At 34.2% G+C, this 15,163-nt stretch overlaps 1 protein-coding gene across 1 annotated transcript in view; it reads left to right on the forward strand.

The window, feature by feature from the left end:
* Positions 1 to 13,551, forward strand: part of LOC137932597 (B-cell receptor CD22-like) — a 38,208-nt gene extending 24,657 nt beyond the window's left edge. The window contains exons 4-11 of the mRNA XM_068776197.1: positions 958 to 1,154; positions 2,862 to 4,016; positions 4,118 to 4,680; positions 5,954 to 6,148; positions 6,912 to 7,098; positions 8,292 to 8,675; positions 9,247 to 9,591; positions 9,805 to 13,551. Of these exons, the coding sequence (XP_068632298.1) occupies positions 958 to 1,154; positions 2,862 to 4,016; positions 4,118 to 4,680; positions 5,954 to 6,148; positions 6,912 to 7,098; positions 8,292 to 8,675; positions 9,247 to 9,591; positions 9,805 to 9,977 (3,199 nt within the window). The 3' untranslated portion in view covers positions 9,978 to 13,551. The remainder of the gene's footprint in view (positions 1 to 957; positions 1,155 to 2,861; positions 4,017 to 4,117; positions 4,681 to 5,953; positions 6,149 to 6,911; positions 7,099 to 8,291; positions 8,676 to 9,246; positions 9,592 to 9,804) is intronic.
* Positions 13,552 to 15,163: the final 1,612 nt, after the last annotated feature.

The following is a 15,163-nucleotide window of genomic DNA, read 5'->3' on the forward strand; positions in this document are numbered from 1 at the left end:
TGGTCCTATAAGGAATTTATAGGGGACGCAGAAGTCCAGACGTCTGAAATGATAGTGACAATGCTTTCCATTTAACCCAAAAATAATACACTTTAATTAAATAAACATAACTTTTGACTAGGCAAGTAGATATAACAATACACACATTAATTATTGTATCATTTCAATGCAAAGATTTATTTTTGTGACAACAATGTAAGAAATTGATTAGTTTTAATTTGATGGTCGTTTGTTTTGAGTTCAAAACAAGGCCAATTGTTGAGATGAAGAAACATCTGTTCTTAGTTCACGACTCACACGTACTGCACCAATCCACTTATAATTAATTAAAGCGGCGCATATTATGAGAATGAAGTCTTTAGTTTCTTCGCTTTACATAAAAATAACTTTTGTATAAACGTTAAGACCAACAGCTAATTGCATACAGGTGATTAGTTATCGATACATTTGCTGTTAATTATTATATGGTACACCCTGAACAAAAATCAATGGTTTCGGAAATAATTAATGACGTAATGAAAATCCAATTTCGGATCGAAATTCAGATCACTACATATTAAAATTAATCATAATTTGCTACACACTTTGTACTGGCAGGAGTTACAAGCCTTTCGTATTAGAATAGAAAAAATAAATGTTACATTTTTCAGTGATCTCTTCATACAGGATGATTCGAACTTTAACTAAAGTTATTACACCTATAACCAATAACCATGTATATTCATTAACTGTAAAGGGTTAGGTTCTAAGTTCAGAGATCGCCACTCGCGAACTTTTAAGCCACAGCGGCCGTCAGTTGCAAGAGTGATGTACCCCGTCCACTGCCATTACAGAAGCAATCCTTCGATCTACGTCGGTGACCTTAGTTTTTCTCCGTGTTTCAAGAAACAATAAAATAAAGATAGAAATAAAACTGAGCAAAGCCTGAAACGCCGATTGTCATTGCGTTGTTTGTAGATGGTACCGCGAGGGCTCTCCCGTCGCGCTGGAGGCATCAGTGGAGCACGGACGCACGCGGGCGGAGCCGTCGATGGCGACGCTTGTGCTGATGCCGAGCAGAGAAGACGACGCCGCGGTGTTCCGCTGCGTGGTTTGGAACCGCGCCATGGCCGAGGACCGCCAGTACAACGCGACCGTGCAGCTCAGTGTTAACTGTGAGTACATCATTAAATGTATTGTTAACTATAACACTCCCAATAAATAAGAAAGCATTTTTTGTGCTTCGACATCTTAAACGTGTCGCAGTGAGAAAGGTAGGTAAGGTTACCATTAAATGATATCAGAGCCTAAAGTTTTGTTTAATATATTTTATAAATTGGAAGTTATTAGAAATCAGATAAACTTGAATATAAAATGCAACGTGTGACTATTTACGTTCTCAATAAATAGCCCAGCAGATCGTCGGCGGCAATCCGTCATAAAGCAGTTCATTTTTTTGATAACACATTTCACAATTATTCGCCCGTAAAGTATTTTAGTTGCATTATATATATGTAAGTATATTACGAAAAACGTTTAATTTTTTACATTTTAACTCAGCGTTAACATTTTAACTCTTTCACTAAGCTATCCAATACAAACAGTTATTAAAGCCACTTTCTTCGAATTTCATTAATTTATACTTTACACACAAAAAACTATCACAGCTCTTAACATGGTTAAATTCATGTCAATGATTATTTTTTGGGCACAATTTTTTTTACTCTGTTACTTGTGTAGTGTCGGAGTTATATTAATAATAGCAGTGGCTTGTTAACTATTTAATTCGATTAAAACACACGAATCGGGTTAGTACAACCCATTTGTGAAGTAATGTAGAGCAATGTACTTATTATTCTTACATTGCTTGGTAAAATTATTACAAATAGTTTGACTGAAAAAATAAATAGCTTCCATAAATAAAACAAAATTAGTGCAGTAGTACTAAGTACTTTTTTATCTGGTAATTTACGGTGATTTTAATATGTAATAATCCGTTTTTATAAAGATCACCGAGACAAAGTGATTGGAAATGTTAAAACTTTTTGCTGATAAATACATTCCCCGTTTTTAAGCTTTTACATAAATAAACAAATCATCCCGTATATTGCGCCTTATATCCCAAGTGAGTAAAAAACTCTAAGAGGATCAAAAATATAAACAAAGTTTTATCCCGAAATTACAAAAATCCCGTGTTCATAGCGATGTGCAGACGCTTTATAAATATTTACATGATACGTACTTCTAATATACCTGTTTATTTATCCATGGGCTTCCAGACTCGGATCAACCGACACGAATGAAAAGTTTTTACCGCTAATGAGCGCAATGTGTGTATATTCTAAATCCAACGCTGTTCCGACAGACGTAAACACTTGTGCTGCAGAATCTAGAACGCCAGTACATCCGCTACGCATAACAAATTTCGGTTAAATGTAATCAAGAAATTGTGAAATACTTACAGATCTGATATAAAGATGTTAGCGGAAGTCGTTGTATGACGTAATAATTTTATATCTCGGACTATTACTCTGCTCTAAATTCGTAGCATAATTTAGTAATAGATCTTTTTCAACCATTTGAATTAAATAACATCGCAGGATATCACTGAATTTTAAAGTGTGATTATTGCTTTATGTTGAATGCTTGTCTTATTTGTTGTCGGTCTTGTTTATAAACTTTCACAAAAAAAAAATATTTAAAAAAACGTTTTTAAAAGGTACACAAAGTTTAACTAACATTTACTTTGACCTAATATTTTAAAATGATTTGTGATGTTGTATTCTTTTGATTTACAAATAACCTCAATAAATACTAAACTCAGAACCTAAGTAGAAACTTTAACTTTAATAAAATTATTAATTCCTTTGCTATTGTTTCAGATTTTCCTAGAGTTGAAGTTGGCCCTGAAAATCCTTTACGTGTAGAAGTAGACGGTACCGCCACTATGGAATGCAAAGTGGACGCAAAGCCTAAAGTATCCAGCGTACGGTGGACACGAAACGGGAAATATATCTCAAACTCTTTCTCTCACACAATTCAAGGGGTCGCAGTTCAAGACGCTGGACAATATGTATGCTCGGCAGACAATGGCCTTGGTCGTCCCGGCGAAAAAGAAATTACTCTCGACGTTCTCTTCCCTCCTACCGTCACTATCGATTCTAAAACGTATGAAGCGGAAGAAGGCGGTAATGTGGAAATTCATTGTGAGGTATCTGCTAATCCCGAACCTATTTCTATAGATTGGACTATGGAGGGTAAACCGGAGTTTCGTCAGAAAGGAAAAACACTGACCTTATCGAGAGTAGATGCTGACGTAGCTGGGACTTACACTTGTCGTGCTGGGAATGTTATCTCCACGAGCAGTGGGAACCGCGTTGAGAGAGCTAGTAGTGCGTCCGTCGCGGTCCTTGTGCGACATAAGCCAGGCAGGGCTCACATAAGTCCTGAGCGACCTGTCGCTCAAGAAGGGGCCGGCGTTACACTAACTTGCAGCGCAAAACCTCCAGGGTGGCCAGCGCCACAGTATCGCTGGTTCCGGGACATTGATACTTCTGACGCGAACCCCATAGTTCTGGCTACAGGAGTTACTTACAATATACCAAACGCTCACCTCGGCAGTGAAGGCGTGTACCACTGTCAAGCAACTAATGAATTGGGACATGGAGAATTGGCGTCAGTCACGTTGCAAGTGCATCAGCCGCCGCGTTTTCAGTCTAAGCTACAGCCTCACACTACCAAACGTTCGCGCGAACAAAACTTTTCGCTGTCTTGCAGCGCTTTTGGGAAACCGCTACCCACTGTCAAATGGTACAAGAACAATTCAGAAATCAAACCCGATGTTAATTTATATGAGGTTAAAACTGATGTAACCGAAGGCAGGGATTCCGTGTACAATGTGCAGAGCACGCTCAGATTTTATGGTAAAGCAAGGCCGAACCTCAATGATTTAATACCGGAAGACAGAGGTTCTTACACTTGTGCAATTGAAAATGAAGTCAAGAAAATTGAATCCTCGATGCATCTTAGAATAGAGCGTAAGTGTTCATTTGTTTCGCTTATTATAAACCTGTTAATATTCTTACAAAGTATATCTTTTTTGTGTTATTGACCTAAATATATTTTTTATTATTTTTAGATGAACCAATATCAATTAGACAACAAAGAAAAGTAGCATTCGATGTGATGGAGCCAGCCGAGATATCTTGTAGAGTTCAAGCATACCCAAAACCGGACTTCTTGTGGTTTTACGGTGCTAACAACTCTCCTTTATCATCTTCGGATCATTATGACATCACAACCGTCACGGAGGATAACGATTCTTACATAAGCACACTGAAATTACGAAATGTAAAACCTCAAGACTACGGGGACTATTACTGCAACGTGAAGAACTCTCTAGGAAGCATTCGGCCGCAAATACGAATGCAACCGAAGGGCGCTCCGGAGTCGCCGCGCAGTCTGTCTAGTCAGAAGGTTGGCTCAACCTACGTCACGCTCAAATGGGAGGCAGGATTCAATGGTGGGCTGTCAAACACCAAATACTTCGTGTGGTATAGGAGAGTCGCAAGGGGAGCAGGCTCTGTTGAGCAGTGCGCCGCCAACCGCAACGACATCAACGATTGGAAAGAATATGATTGCATGCACGCCAACCCATGCAATGTCACGCGTTTGGACCAACATAACACTTACTCTTTCAAGGTAATTCACATTATTATATATTTTTATATTTTGTAAGTTGTTCCGCACAATTTAAGTAACAATTGAAATTATTGAAAATATGGCCCTACTTATTGTCTTCGGCAAGAAATAAAGAGTGAACAGTCTGCCACTACGCGCATATCTTTCGTTATCGCAAGCGATACTTTCTATTCTCAATGGCCTTCAGCGTTAAATTGATTTTACAGTTTGTTATCGGATATATAGAGGAGAATAAGTCGAGATACTTTATAGCTAAATTAGAGTATAAGGTTAATTTAAACTGTAATATGTTCAATGTAGAGACACAAATCTCTTGATCATCATCATATTAGCCGATAAAAGCTCATTTATAGGCAAAGGCCTTTCCCCAAAAATAACCACGATGGCTGGTCTTGCGCTGCTCGTATCCTGTGATTACCTACGGGTTTGACGATGTCGTCCGTTCACCTAGTAAGGGGGCCACCCGATAACCTTTCGGACCCAACGGCCTTTGTTTGCACGAATGACATGCCCTGCCCACATCCACTTTTGACAAGCAATTCATCGAGATACATCGGCTACTAGTTTTTCTGAAGATCTCCTCACATATAATTCGATCACGATAGTGGAGCTACCGATATCCCTCTCCATTAATCTTTGAGTAACCTCAAGAGTTCTTATAAGTCTCATCGTTTATGACCACTTCTCAGAATCATTGTCTTCACAAACAACATAGTCATAGGATGAATAGATGTTCCGAAACTTTCTGAACGTTGCCTAAGTTGTTTTCGGCGATACATCTCTTTCTCCAAGTTTGACTTACCTAGCTGGATAGTTCGGCCCAGATATCGCTTCCAACAACTACTTAAGCCGGCACGATACAGACATTTGCCATCAACTTCATCGTGACCAAATTCATTTTAAGGTCTACTTGTTCGAAAGTTCTATTAAGATTATCAAGCATTGTACCTAGGTCTTTCATGTTCATTCTCTTAGGGTGTGTAAATAATTCTATATGAAGAAATCAATAATTGTATTAAATTAAAATGCATTTTTGTGGTAATACAACATGAGACTTATTGTAGGACAATGATATTGTAGTCACAGTATCCACGGCGTATGTGGGTTGACATAAAAAGATCCTTACTAGCTAGAAACTGATCGCAGTGTTTCGTTAGTGCCTTCTACACTTCGATTAGTTTCCGTCAGATCTCACATATCGGAATCAAAATCTCCATATATAAATAATAAAAAATTAGACCTGTAAAATATTTTTTAATATTCTTAATTTTAGGTTAAAGCAGTGAATACAAAGGGGCAAAGCAACTACTCTAACGAAATAACGGTGACAACGAAAGTTAACAAGATCCTGCCGCCGGAGCAGCTGACGTACGACCCGAGCACTCGCGCGGTTGTGTTCAGCGTGGGCGCCACGTGTCTGGGTCTCGTGGCCATGGCTGAGGGACTTGGTAGAACTGGCGGTTGGCAGGTAAGCTTTTTGTAGCTCCTCTCGAGTTTCCGATGTCAAAACTAGCACTTTGCAATCTCACTATTTATTTTTGAATAAGAGTGTGAGATTGACACCAATATTTGTTGCAACTGGAAATCATTTTCAAGATCAGTATTTAAATTACTTGTTTAGTTGGTGCTAAAACGAGTTTTTTATTTTTGTATATTATTTATTAAGCTTAATGAAATCATTTAATGGAACTTATTTGTGGTATTATTGAAGAATGGTATGGTGTTAACTTAACATGGTGATCGTATGTACAAAGAGATAATAATTGATAAAAATTAAATCTATTGTAATTCTTAAAAGGGAAAAAGGTTTATTTCATGATTTCACATGTATTAAGAATTGAATCGATAAGAAAGTTAAATGCAACTGATCTTGCTATTAATTAAAAAAATAAATATAAAAAGACCAACACAGTAACTAACGACACAATCTTTGGATTTTAAAATACATTTACCTGTGCAAATATTATATTCTCATTATCCGGGGACCTGAGATAACGGGCACCATCGTTTCGATAGCACCATAATCTTACTAGCTAGATTTATCTATTTTATAATTTAAGCGCCGCAGTGGCAGTGAATAACCTTCTCTGCTTAAACCGCTTTAGGACAAATTTTCAAGAAAAATTTTACCTTACTTAACTTCACCAATTTCGCCTTATAGTTAAACGTCTTCTCTTCATTAAAAATGTGTTATCTAGTACACAACGTTTGAAGTGTCATTATTTAAGCAGATTGTCGAAACGATCCCGCTGAGTGTTTCTGGAGTCAGCAGCAGCGTGCAGCGAGGGGTGCTAGCGGGCCCGGGCCCTGCGGGCGGTGGCGCCCCTGGAGCCATGGACGAGCTCAATCCGCGTCTGCGCCTGCGCCTATGCATGTTGCATAAACAGGACGTCTGCAGCGAATACGTTGAAGCCGACAGTAAGTACTTTTATTATCAAGTACATACAAAACTTGTTTACACGATTTTGAAATAACTAGGTTAACTAATAAATACTTTTACACGAATTTTTTGTGCCAACACGAACATGACAGTTTGTTTTTAGTATTTTCCTCTTTTTTACCGCCCGTAGATACCTACTGGTAGGCTTAGGTGTCCCCCTGAGATCGCCGTGATGACTGATCTTGCGCTGCTCGCATCCAGCGATTTCTCGAAACCTTTATAACGTCGTTGGTTCATTTATTGGGGAGCATACCCACGCAAGGTGTACCAGCTCGTGGTTGCCACTCAAAAACTTTTCTCCCATAATGGCTTATCATGTGTCCCGCCTGCTGCCACTTCAGACGAGCAATTCTTCGAGCTACGTCGGTGACCTTGGGTTTTCTGTGGATCCCCCCCCCCCCTCCCGATTCGATTACACAGTGAAAATCCGAGGACGGATGTTAATTCTTATGACACCCACGCGACCGCGTTTCAGATCCATATGTCATCACTGGCAACACACATTGGTCAAATATCTTCGTCTTCAAACAATTCTGTATTTTGAACAGTGTCTTTATAGCAACCAAATACAATCGGAAAAATAAATAAGAAAAAAAAAAATTCAAACACAACAGTTCTGATATCTTTTAACATCTGCGTTTCTGAAGTATCTACTGAAGATAGGATTGTTGATCAAGTTTATAATAGACATGCATACTGGTTATCGAGTAGCGATGAATAATTACAAAATTGATTTTTATTTCTAATTTCAATTTGTATTTTAACATGTTTAGTACTAATGGATAGAATACTGACTGTACACAGGTTTTTTTTTGTCGTTATAAAAAATAATTATTTTCTTGCTTTTCTAAGCAACGTATCAACCAGGAAAAAAGAGTTTGGTGTACTTTTATTGTGTATCTATTAAGTATGCCAGGGCAAATTATTTAAACAAAGAAAGAGGTTACATTATTGGAAGTCTGAGTGAACCTGTCAGGTAGTAATTAAAAGCAATTAGTAAATTCACATTTAATTATAGATGTTAGGAATTATACATACATATATTAGGGAACTTCTTAATACATTAATTACCTAGTTGACACACTTTCTATTATTAGATAATAAGAAATGGAACAAAATCAGTAAACTTATTTTGATTTAGTTTATAAATTACCTAACAATACTCTTTCAGTTGGTCCAGCCTACATAAAAGAAGCATCAGCGCTGACGACTGCCACGTTGATCGCGATCGTCGTTTCCGTTATTGTCTTCTTGCTGTTTTTGTTCCTGCTCTTCTTCTTCTGCCGTTGCAAACGGACCGAGAAGAAGAAGAAAGATTATGAAATGGCATCGATACGCCACGGAATGTCACTCACCTCGCCCAAGAACCAGGCGCCACCGCCATACATGGAGTACCCTAATTCCGGTATGGAGAACAAAGCTCTGGAACATTCAATGGAGCTCTCAATGGATGATTCAAAAAATGCTGTTTACGCCACGCAACCCGCTTACGGATATCACATAGCGCCACACGCCACGCCCACGCATGTCGGACAGAACATGTCTAATTTGGACTGTAAGTATAAATTTAATATTAACCTGTAAAATAATGACATGACATATAGCGTAAAGAGAGAAAATCCTTTTGTTTATTAAACTAAATACACTTGTCTCATGTGGATATAAAAATTTAAGTAAATTTTTCTTGCATCTTTTACCCATCGTATTGATGTCTAATTAAGTCCTAAATTAACCTAAATATATAATTGTTCAAAATGGATTTGTTACTATGCGATCTATCTGATCATCAAATATAACTTTGCTTTAAGGTATCCATATGTATAAAATATCTAGGCTATTGTACAATTATTTAATTATGAGCTATTTTGTAAAATTATTTAAACTTATTTTAATCAGGATTTTTAATTTTAAATCTTAAGTGGAACTGTTTTGTATTAATCTTATCATTTAATGTATGGCAAAATTACCCGTCCCATCAGAGTTAAAAATGTAAATTAATATTAAGTATTTTTGTTCGTTAAATAAATATTAAAGCAAGAAAATTATTAGTCTCTAAATATTGTTTTTTGTTCTAATGTATGTACAAATTTATTTCATAAAATTATACTAATATGTTATTTATTCAGGGGTAGGTTTCATGGACAAAGGTTACGCCAATAGTAACAACGGGGGCAGCGTAAACTCTCAAGATTCACTGTGGCAGATGAAAATGGCGGCCGCCAACAATACTGGTATGATGATGTTGGAACGCTCCAGTAACTATGGCTATGACCCCATGCACGCCGGCTACGGTACCATCGACGATTATGCGGCGTACCAGCCTCTGCCGCACGCGACGCACGCACCCCACGCCGCCCACACGCCCAACGCCGATTATATGAGAACGTCTCAAAACCCGTCGCGACAAGATTACTGCTCGGATTCATATGCATCCGTCCACAAACCCAAAAAGCATATGGACCAGCACACAGGTTAGCTTTAGTTCTAATTTTTAAACATTTGCACTTACTGTTAAAACTTTTTGTTAAAATTCCTTCTGCGGTAGACAACAATGTAAGTTTATTTCTGTGCTATTCATTCGTTTACTATTTTTTGTTACTATTTTTTGCATTTCTTACGACTTGCTTTAGATTACTTTATATTCAATACTTTGGGTACCAATATACGTTTGTGTTTCTTTACAGAGTCCCCTTATCATGAAGTGAGTGGTTTGCCAGAAGCCTATCCAGGCGCAGAAGAAGGTGGGGCTGAAGAAAAACCAGCTCCTCTGTCTCTAAGTTACGACGAATCGCTCGAGTCTGGCTATTCCACACCCAACTCTAGGGCTAGGCGTGTCATTCGTGAAATTATTGTGTGAGCATACTACTTTACAGTATATACACTTTACACAATTGTATGAGTTCTTTTACAAAGAAAACATTGTGGGGGTGCATAAACACCATTACTTAAAGAAATGTCAGTGACTGCAAGGTTGTATAATTGACTGTACTTATATAATGTTTTTACCAAAACCTAATGTTCATTTGTTTAACAATAACAAATCTTAATTTCCGAAGCTTCTCTTCATTTTCTACATCAAATTTTGTTTGACTAAAAAGAATTTCAAAATTAATTTTAATATCAGCAGTATAATGTTATTTCTTAAAAAATTCTGTAACAACCTCCTGAAAAGTCAAATTTTGTTTTAGACAAATTTGAATCACAGTAATACAATAATTGTAACAAGTTTGTGAAAACGAAAATATTAAAGAAAATAATTTGTTTATCTTGTATAATCAAACAGCTAAGTATAATATTACGGCACCTCTCATAATGTATAGGTTTTATACATAACTAGGCTAATGATTTATTATTTTATCTGTTACTATAAATATAACAACAGAGAAGGTAATATTTTTTATGAATAAGGACAAAGCTCTGATAGATCTCATTCATGCATGCTTCCAAACAATTGAGTTGAAAAGTTAGTTTGAATAGGCCCAATTTTATTAATTGCAATGACTGAGGCTAAAGTTAATCTGTGTGGTTGCCTCAGTAGCAAAATGTAGGTATTCTAATTTTTATTGTTAATAACAGTAAACCAATAATATTTTTTTTTTCATAAATATTTGTAATCATATTTCTTCATTTTATTTAATTTTACATAACAAGAATATTTATATCATAAATATTTATAATGATTTACTGTATTTGTTCAATACATGTTTTTTATTGATTGTGTTAATATGTAAACATAGACAACATTCAATTCGAAAGTATAAACAATTCATACTTTGTATTAACACATTCACACACATTCAAGTAATTGAAAATATTAAATGTAACTAAATATAATATCAATTTACTCACTTGTACTTTTATCGCTACTATATACACTATATAATATTATAGTTTAAAATATCTAAAACATAGACTTTATTGCACTTTTTAGGATCATTTAGCATGTGTTAATGATTAGCCGGAGTTTAACTTAATAAGTGGTTACACATCCTATTCCTTTGTGTATAAATTTCACCCAACTTTTTTTAATACTTTGTTCAATTGGTGATGAAAATATTAAAATTGATAAATAACGTCACAGAAACTATAAGGTATCTTAGTACCTCGTTATGAATGTGTTAATCTATGTACAAATATATTGTTCTACGCTAATTTATGAATCTCCTGTACTGACTCATACATGAACAACAGAGCTTCATCGTCATCATTTCAGCTATAGGACGAAAGAGAGCTTAATTATATAAAAACACTTAGAGCCGTTATTTTACTAAGCGCACATGTAAATATAAAGCGTTAATAGTTTTAAGTTGTTAAGTTGAAAAAATATGGATGGTTACATCAAAAGTGCCAATAATGAAATGCAAAGTTCATAGTGTACTTGGTTTTACATCATACATGTAATGGTATATGTTTGGTGTTAATTAAGTAGCATTAAATAGTATATCATATTAAAATAAAACTGACAATGTGGTATTAATGAAATGTTTAAGTATGTCTTGATAGAAAGTTATACTTGGCTCATATTTCTTTAAAAGCATTTATTATTGGTTTTATTATCATTAAGTACATTCAAACATAGTTAATCTTTACATTTCAAACAGAAAAGTATTTATAATTACTTTTCATTGATTAAAGAATATTTTTCTAGTACTTTGATATCTTAACTGACAAAATTTATTTCTTATACAGCTGTTGTATTACATATGCATCATATTAGAAATCAATTATTTTATGAGAGTGTATGGCTAGAAAAATAAATATTGGTTATAGATTCGATAGCATTGGAAACATGGTTATAAAATATTAAATATAATGAATTGGTTCAGTGTATTCACCCATATTATTTTATCATCTGTAGACATTATCATCTAGTTGCTGAATATTGAACATTTATCTTCTGATCCTTATTAATTCTAGAATTATTTAAGTTGTCAAATTAACCAATTTTTGATTCATTTCCATAGTATTAGATTATTATTACTTTGTGAGTGCTGTACACTACTATATGGGTTATGATTCAAAAGTACTAGATGCACCACAATGTTTTCATTCTATGACATTTTATAGCTTTAAATGCTTTGTATAAGAGTGCATCAAAACATGCACTTAATATATATTTTATAAATATTTTTACATGTTTACACTTTTTGTACTTACTCAATTGTCTGGTATCATTAAGTGTGATGTAAACTGAATATCATCGCAAATTAAGCCCACCTTTGTTTAGTACTTAAATTTTGTATAGTTATTGGGGCAGCAGATAATAAAATTATTGTAATTATATGAATTATTTAAGAATATCGGTTGTTCTTGATATCCAGAACATAGTAATTAATTTTATGAGTCTGTTAAGAAAAGAAGTTCCATTTCATTTTTATGTCACACTTTTGTTATAAGAAATATTTGTAGCAAGATTGTTTATACTATCCGTGTAACAATTTGTGTTAACAACATGAAAAGACTTGGTCATCCTGCCGTCCAAAGCCACATTTGTCTAAAATGATAAGTGGATTGACAACTCTTGTATGATATCAAAGAAAAAATAAATGTTTGTTTATGTCTGTTTCAAAAATAGAACTAGTATTTAAAGTTCTTTGTGTCATTGGCTTCATAAGTAAAAGCAACATATATTACTTTTATTATTATAAAATAAGTAGTTAATGAGAGCTTATAAAATATATTTACTTTTTTATTATATTTTTTAAGATTTGCGGTTTTTTTCTCATAGCAATATTTTTTTTTACATTTATGAGTAGATGAAATATGGTTTTATATTTTCGATTAATTAGAAACATAGTAAAGTACAAATATACTGTATGTATTTATTTTTCACTAGTTGTCATGAAACCTTTAAAACAAGTAATATAAAATTGTTACACAAATCATTTATATAGCTTCGTTTTGGAGCTTCATTGAGAAGGTTTACACTACGGGTTTAAATTACTTATCCTATATTGTGTACTTTACATGTTTGGCTAAACCAATTTTCATCAATGCATGACAAGGCAACCTTTTATGCTAGAGTCGCCTTAGTACTTTTGCGCAAAAATAATGATAACGCTGTTAATTTTATATTGTAATTGCAGCTATTTATTAAATTTAAATATAGTGTAATGCAATGTATCTTCAATTCTGTCAACACTGTCTTTCACTGATGAATCATTTGACACTGTTCACAATTTTTTTAAATAAGACAAAAAACCATTGGTAGTTTGTTTTGAATAATAAAAACAACCGTGGCATTCAAGCTATGTTAACAAACTAAATAGTTTATGACATAAAAGCTTACTTTAATGGATTTTTTAATATAGTGTATTAAATATAAGACTAATCTGACAACAACAATTTAATGCCATATAATTAATTTTTATAGTTTTAAGACAATCTACGAATTAGACATAACTGTTCATTTTGTAAATATTCATGCGAGACTGTACGTAAATAAAAACTTTTACAATTCATTCAATTTTCATTTTCAACCTATCCCTGGTATTTGAAGAGTCTAAAAGAAGAAATGTTTTGAGTGTGAGGCCAGGGCTATACAATGAAAACAAAACTCTCCCCATCCCTCCCTAATATACACTCAGTAGTTAAAGATATGTTTTGGCTTCATGATGATAATAAATTACTTTCGTTTTATCAATTCATTTTCAAAATAATATGTAAAGAAAACAAACTACAAACTGTACTTGGTTACTTCTGCACATTGAAGTTTGGAGGCTTTTGAGATTATCTTGCATAGCAATATTATTGCATGTTTTGAATCTGTTTTCTAGTTTTTACAAGGAAAAGGTTTGAATTTGAAAGAAAATGATCAGAATGAATCTGGCATAACTTACAATTGCTTACAAATTGAATATTTAAAAGCAATTCTGAAACAGATATATATTACTTGACTGAAATTTTTGATATGCCGAAATAAAGTTGATTTGCTGTTGTGAGGTGATGATGCCAAGAATAAAAAATAATTATGTTAACTCAAAAGTCAGAATACATTCATTGTCAAAAAAATTTAAGCAGAAATCAAAATTCAAAGTCCACATTTAGTAAGAAATTCGCATGGACACATTACTAAATTTACTAAGAGGTCAGAGGATCTAAATTTACAAATTCCCCAATGGATAATAAATTTATATAAATTCATAGCCCCAACAGAAGCCTGTCATAATACAAGAATAATTGGTTACCGTCAGCACAGGTGCTGAGTTTAAGCTGAAGCTTAAGGCTGTCAGTCGCTTTGCTTGCAAAGTTTACAAGAGAACACTAACAAATACTATCCTGCAATGTGAAACGTTGCTGTAAAATACCTTATCGATTTACATCATACCTATTCAATTGAGGCTTAGGGTTAAAAATTTTGACAAAACTAGGAAACCGTATGACAACCAATAAATGCCTAGACTTAAGGCTGAAACTCGCTAATATTTCATCCATCAAACTGACTCTTCATTTCTTATCTTTATGGTTTTAACATTTTTATCCAAAACATAATATCTTAGTGTTTTAATTCGCATTAATTATTTGGCTATTCATTTCATTAAATTTTGACGAAATATGATACCAAGTTTGTTCAAATAACTAACTGGAGTTTTTCAATTCAATCAGTATTTTGCAATATATGATGAAACCACAGACAGAATTTTTAAAGCAGTATTTGATTATGGGGGACACATCAGTTAATTTTTGAAAAGGTTTCGTACCCAAAATTATTTGGCGATTCCTGTAATAGAGAATTGCGAATAATAACACAATTTTTAAGGTTATTTTTTGTAAATTTGTTGGACATCCAAATCTCAAAATTGTAAATAATGGTTAAAATTCAGAATAGTTCCACGACATAAGAAATTAAAAGGACTACCATTACGCGGCAGCGGATTCAGATGACGATAAAAAGATACCCAAATATCGGAAAACTTTATCAAAATTTTGAATAGGCCAAACATATAAAATAGTGTCAATCCTAAACACTTCAATAATGTTATTACTACCCCTTTAGCTTATGTCATTTTTCTACCTATTAGCCTTGAGGGACTGTAACAGCTT

This window comes from Battus philenor, unplaced genomic scaffold, assembly GCF_028537555.1.
Source record: "Battus philenor isolate CCGP_79_NKW_IND1 unplaced genomic scaffold, ilBatPhil1.0.hap1 SCAF_12, whole genome shotgun sequence".
Classification (NCBI taxonomy): domain Eukaryota; kingdom Metazoa; phylum Arthropoda; class Insecta; order Lepidoptera; family Papilionidae; genus Battus; species Battus philenor.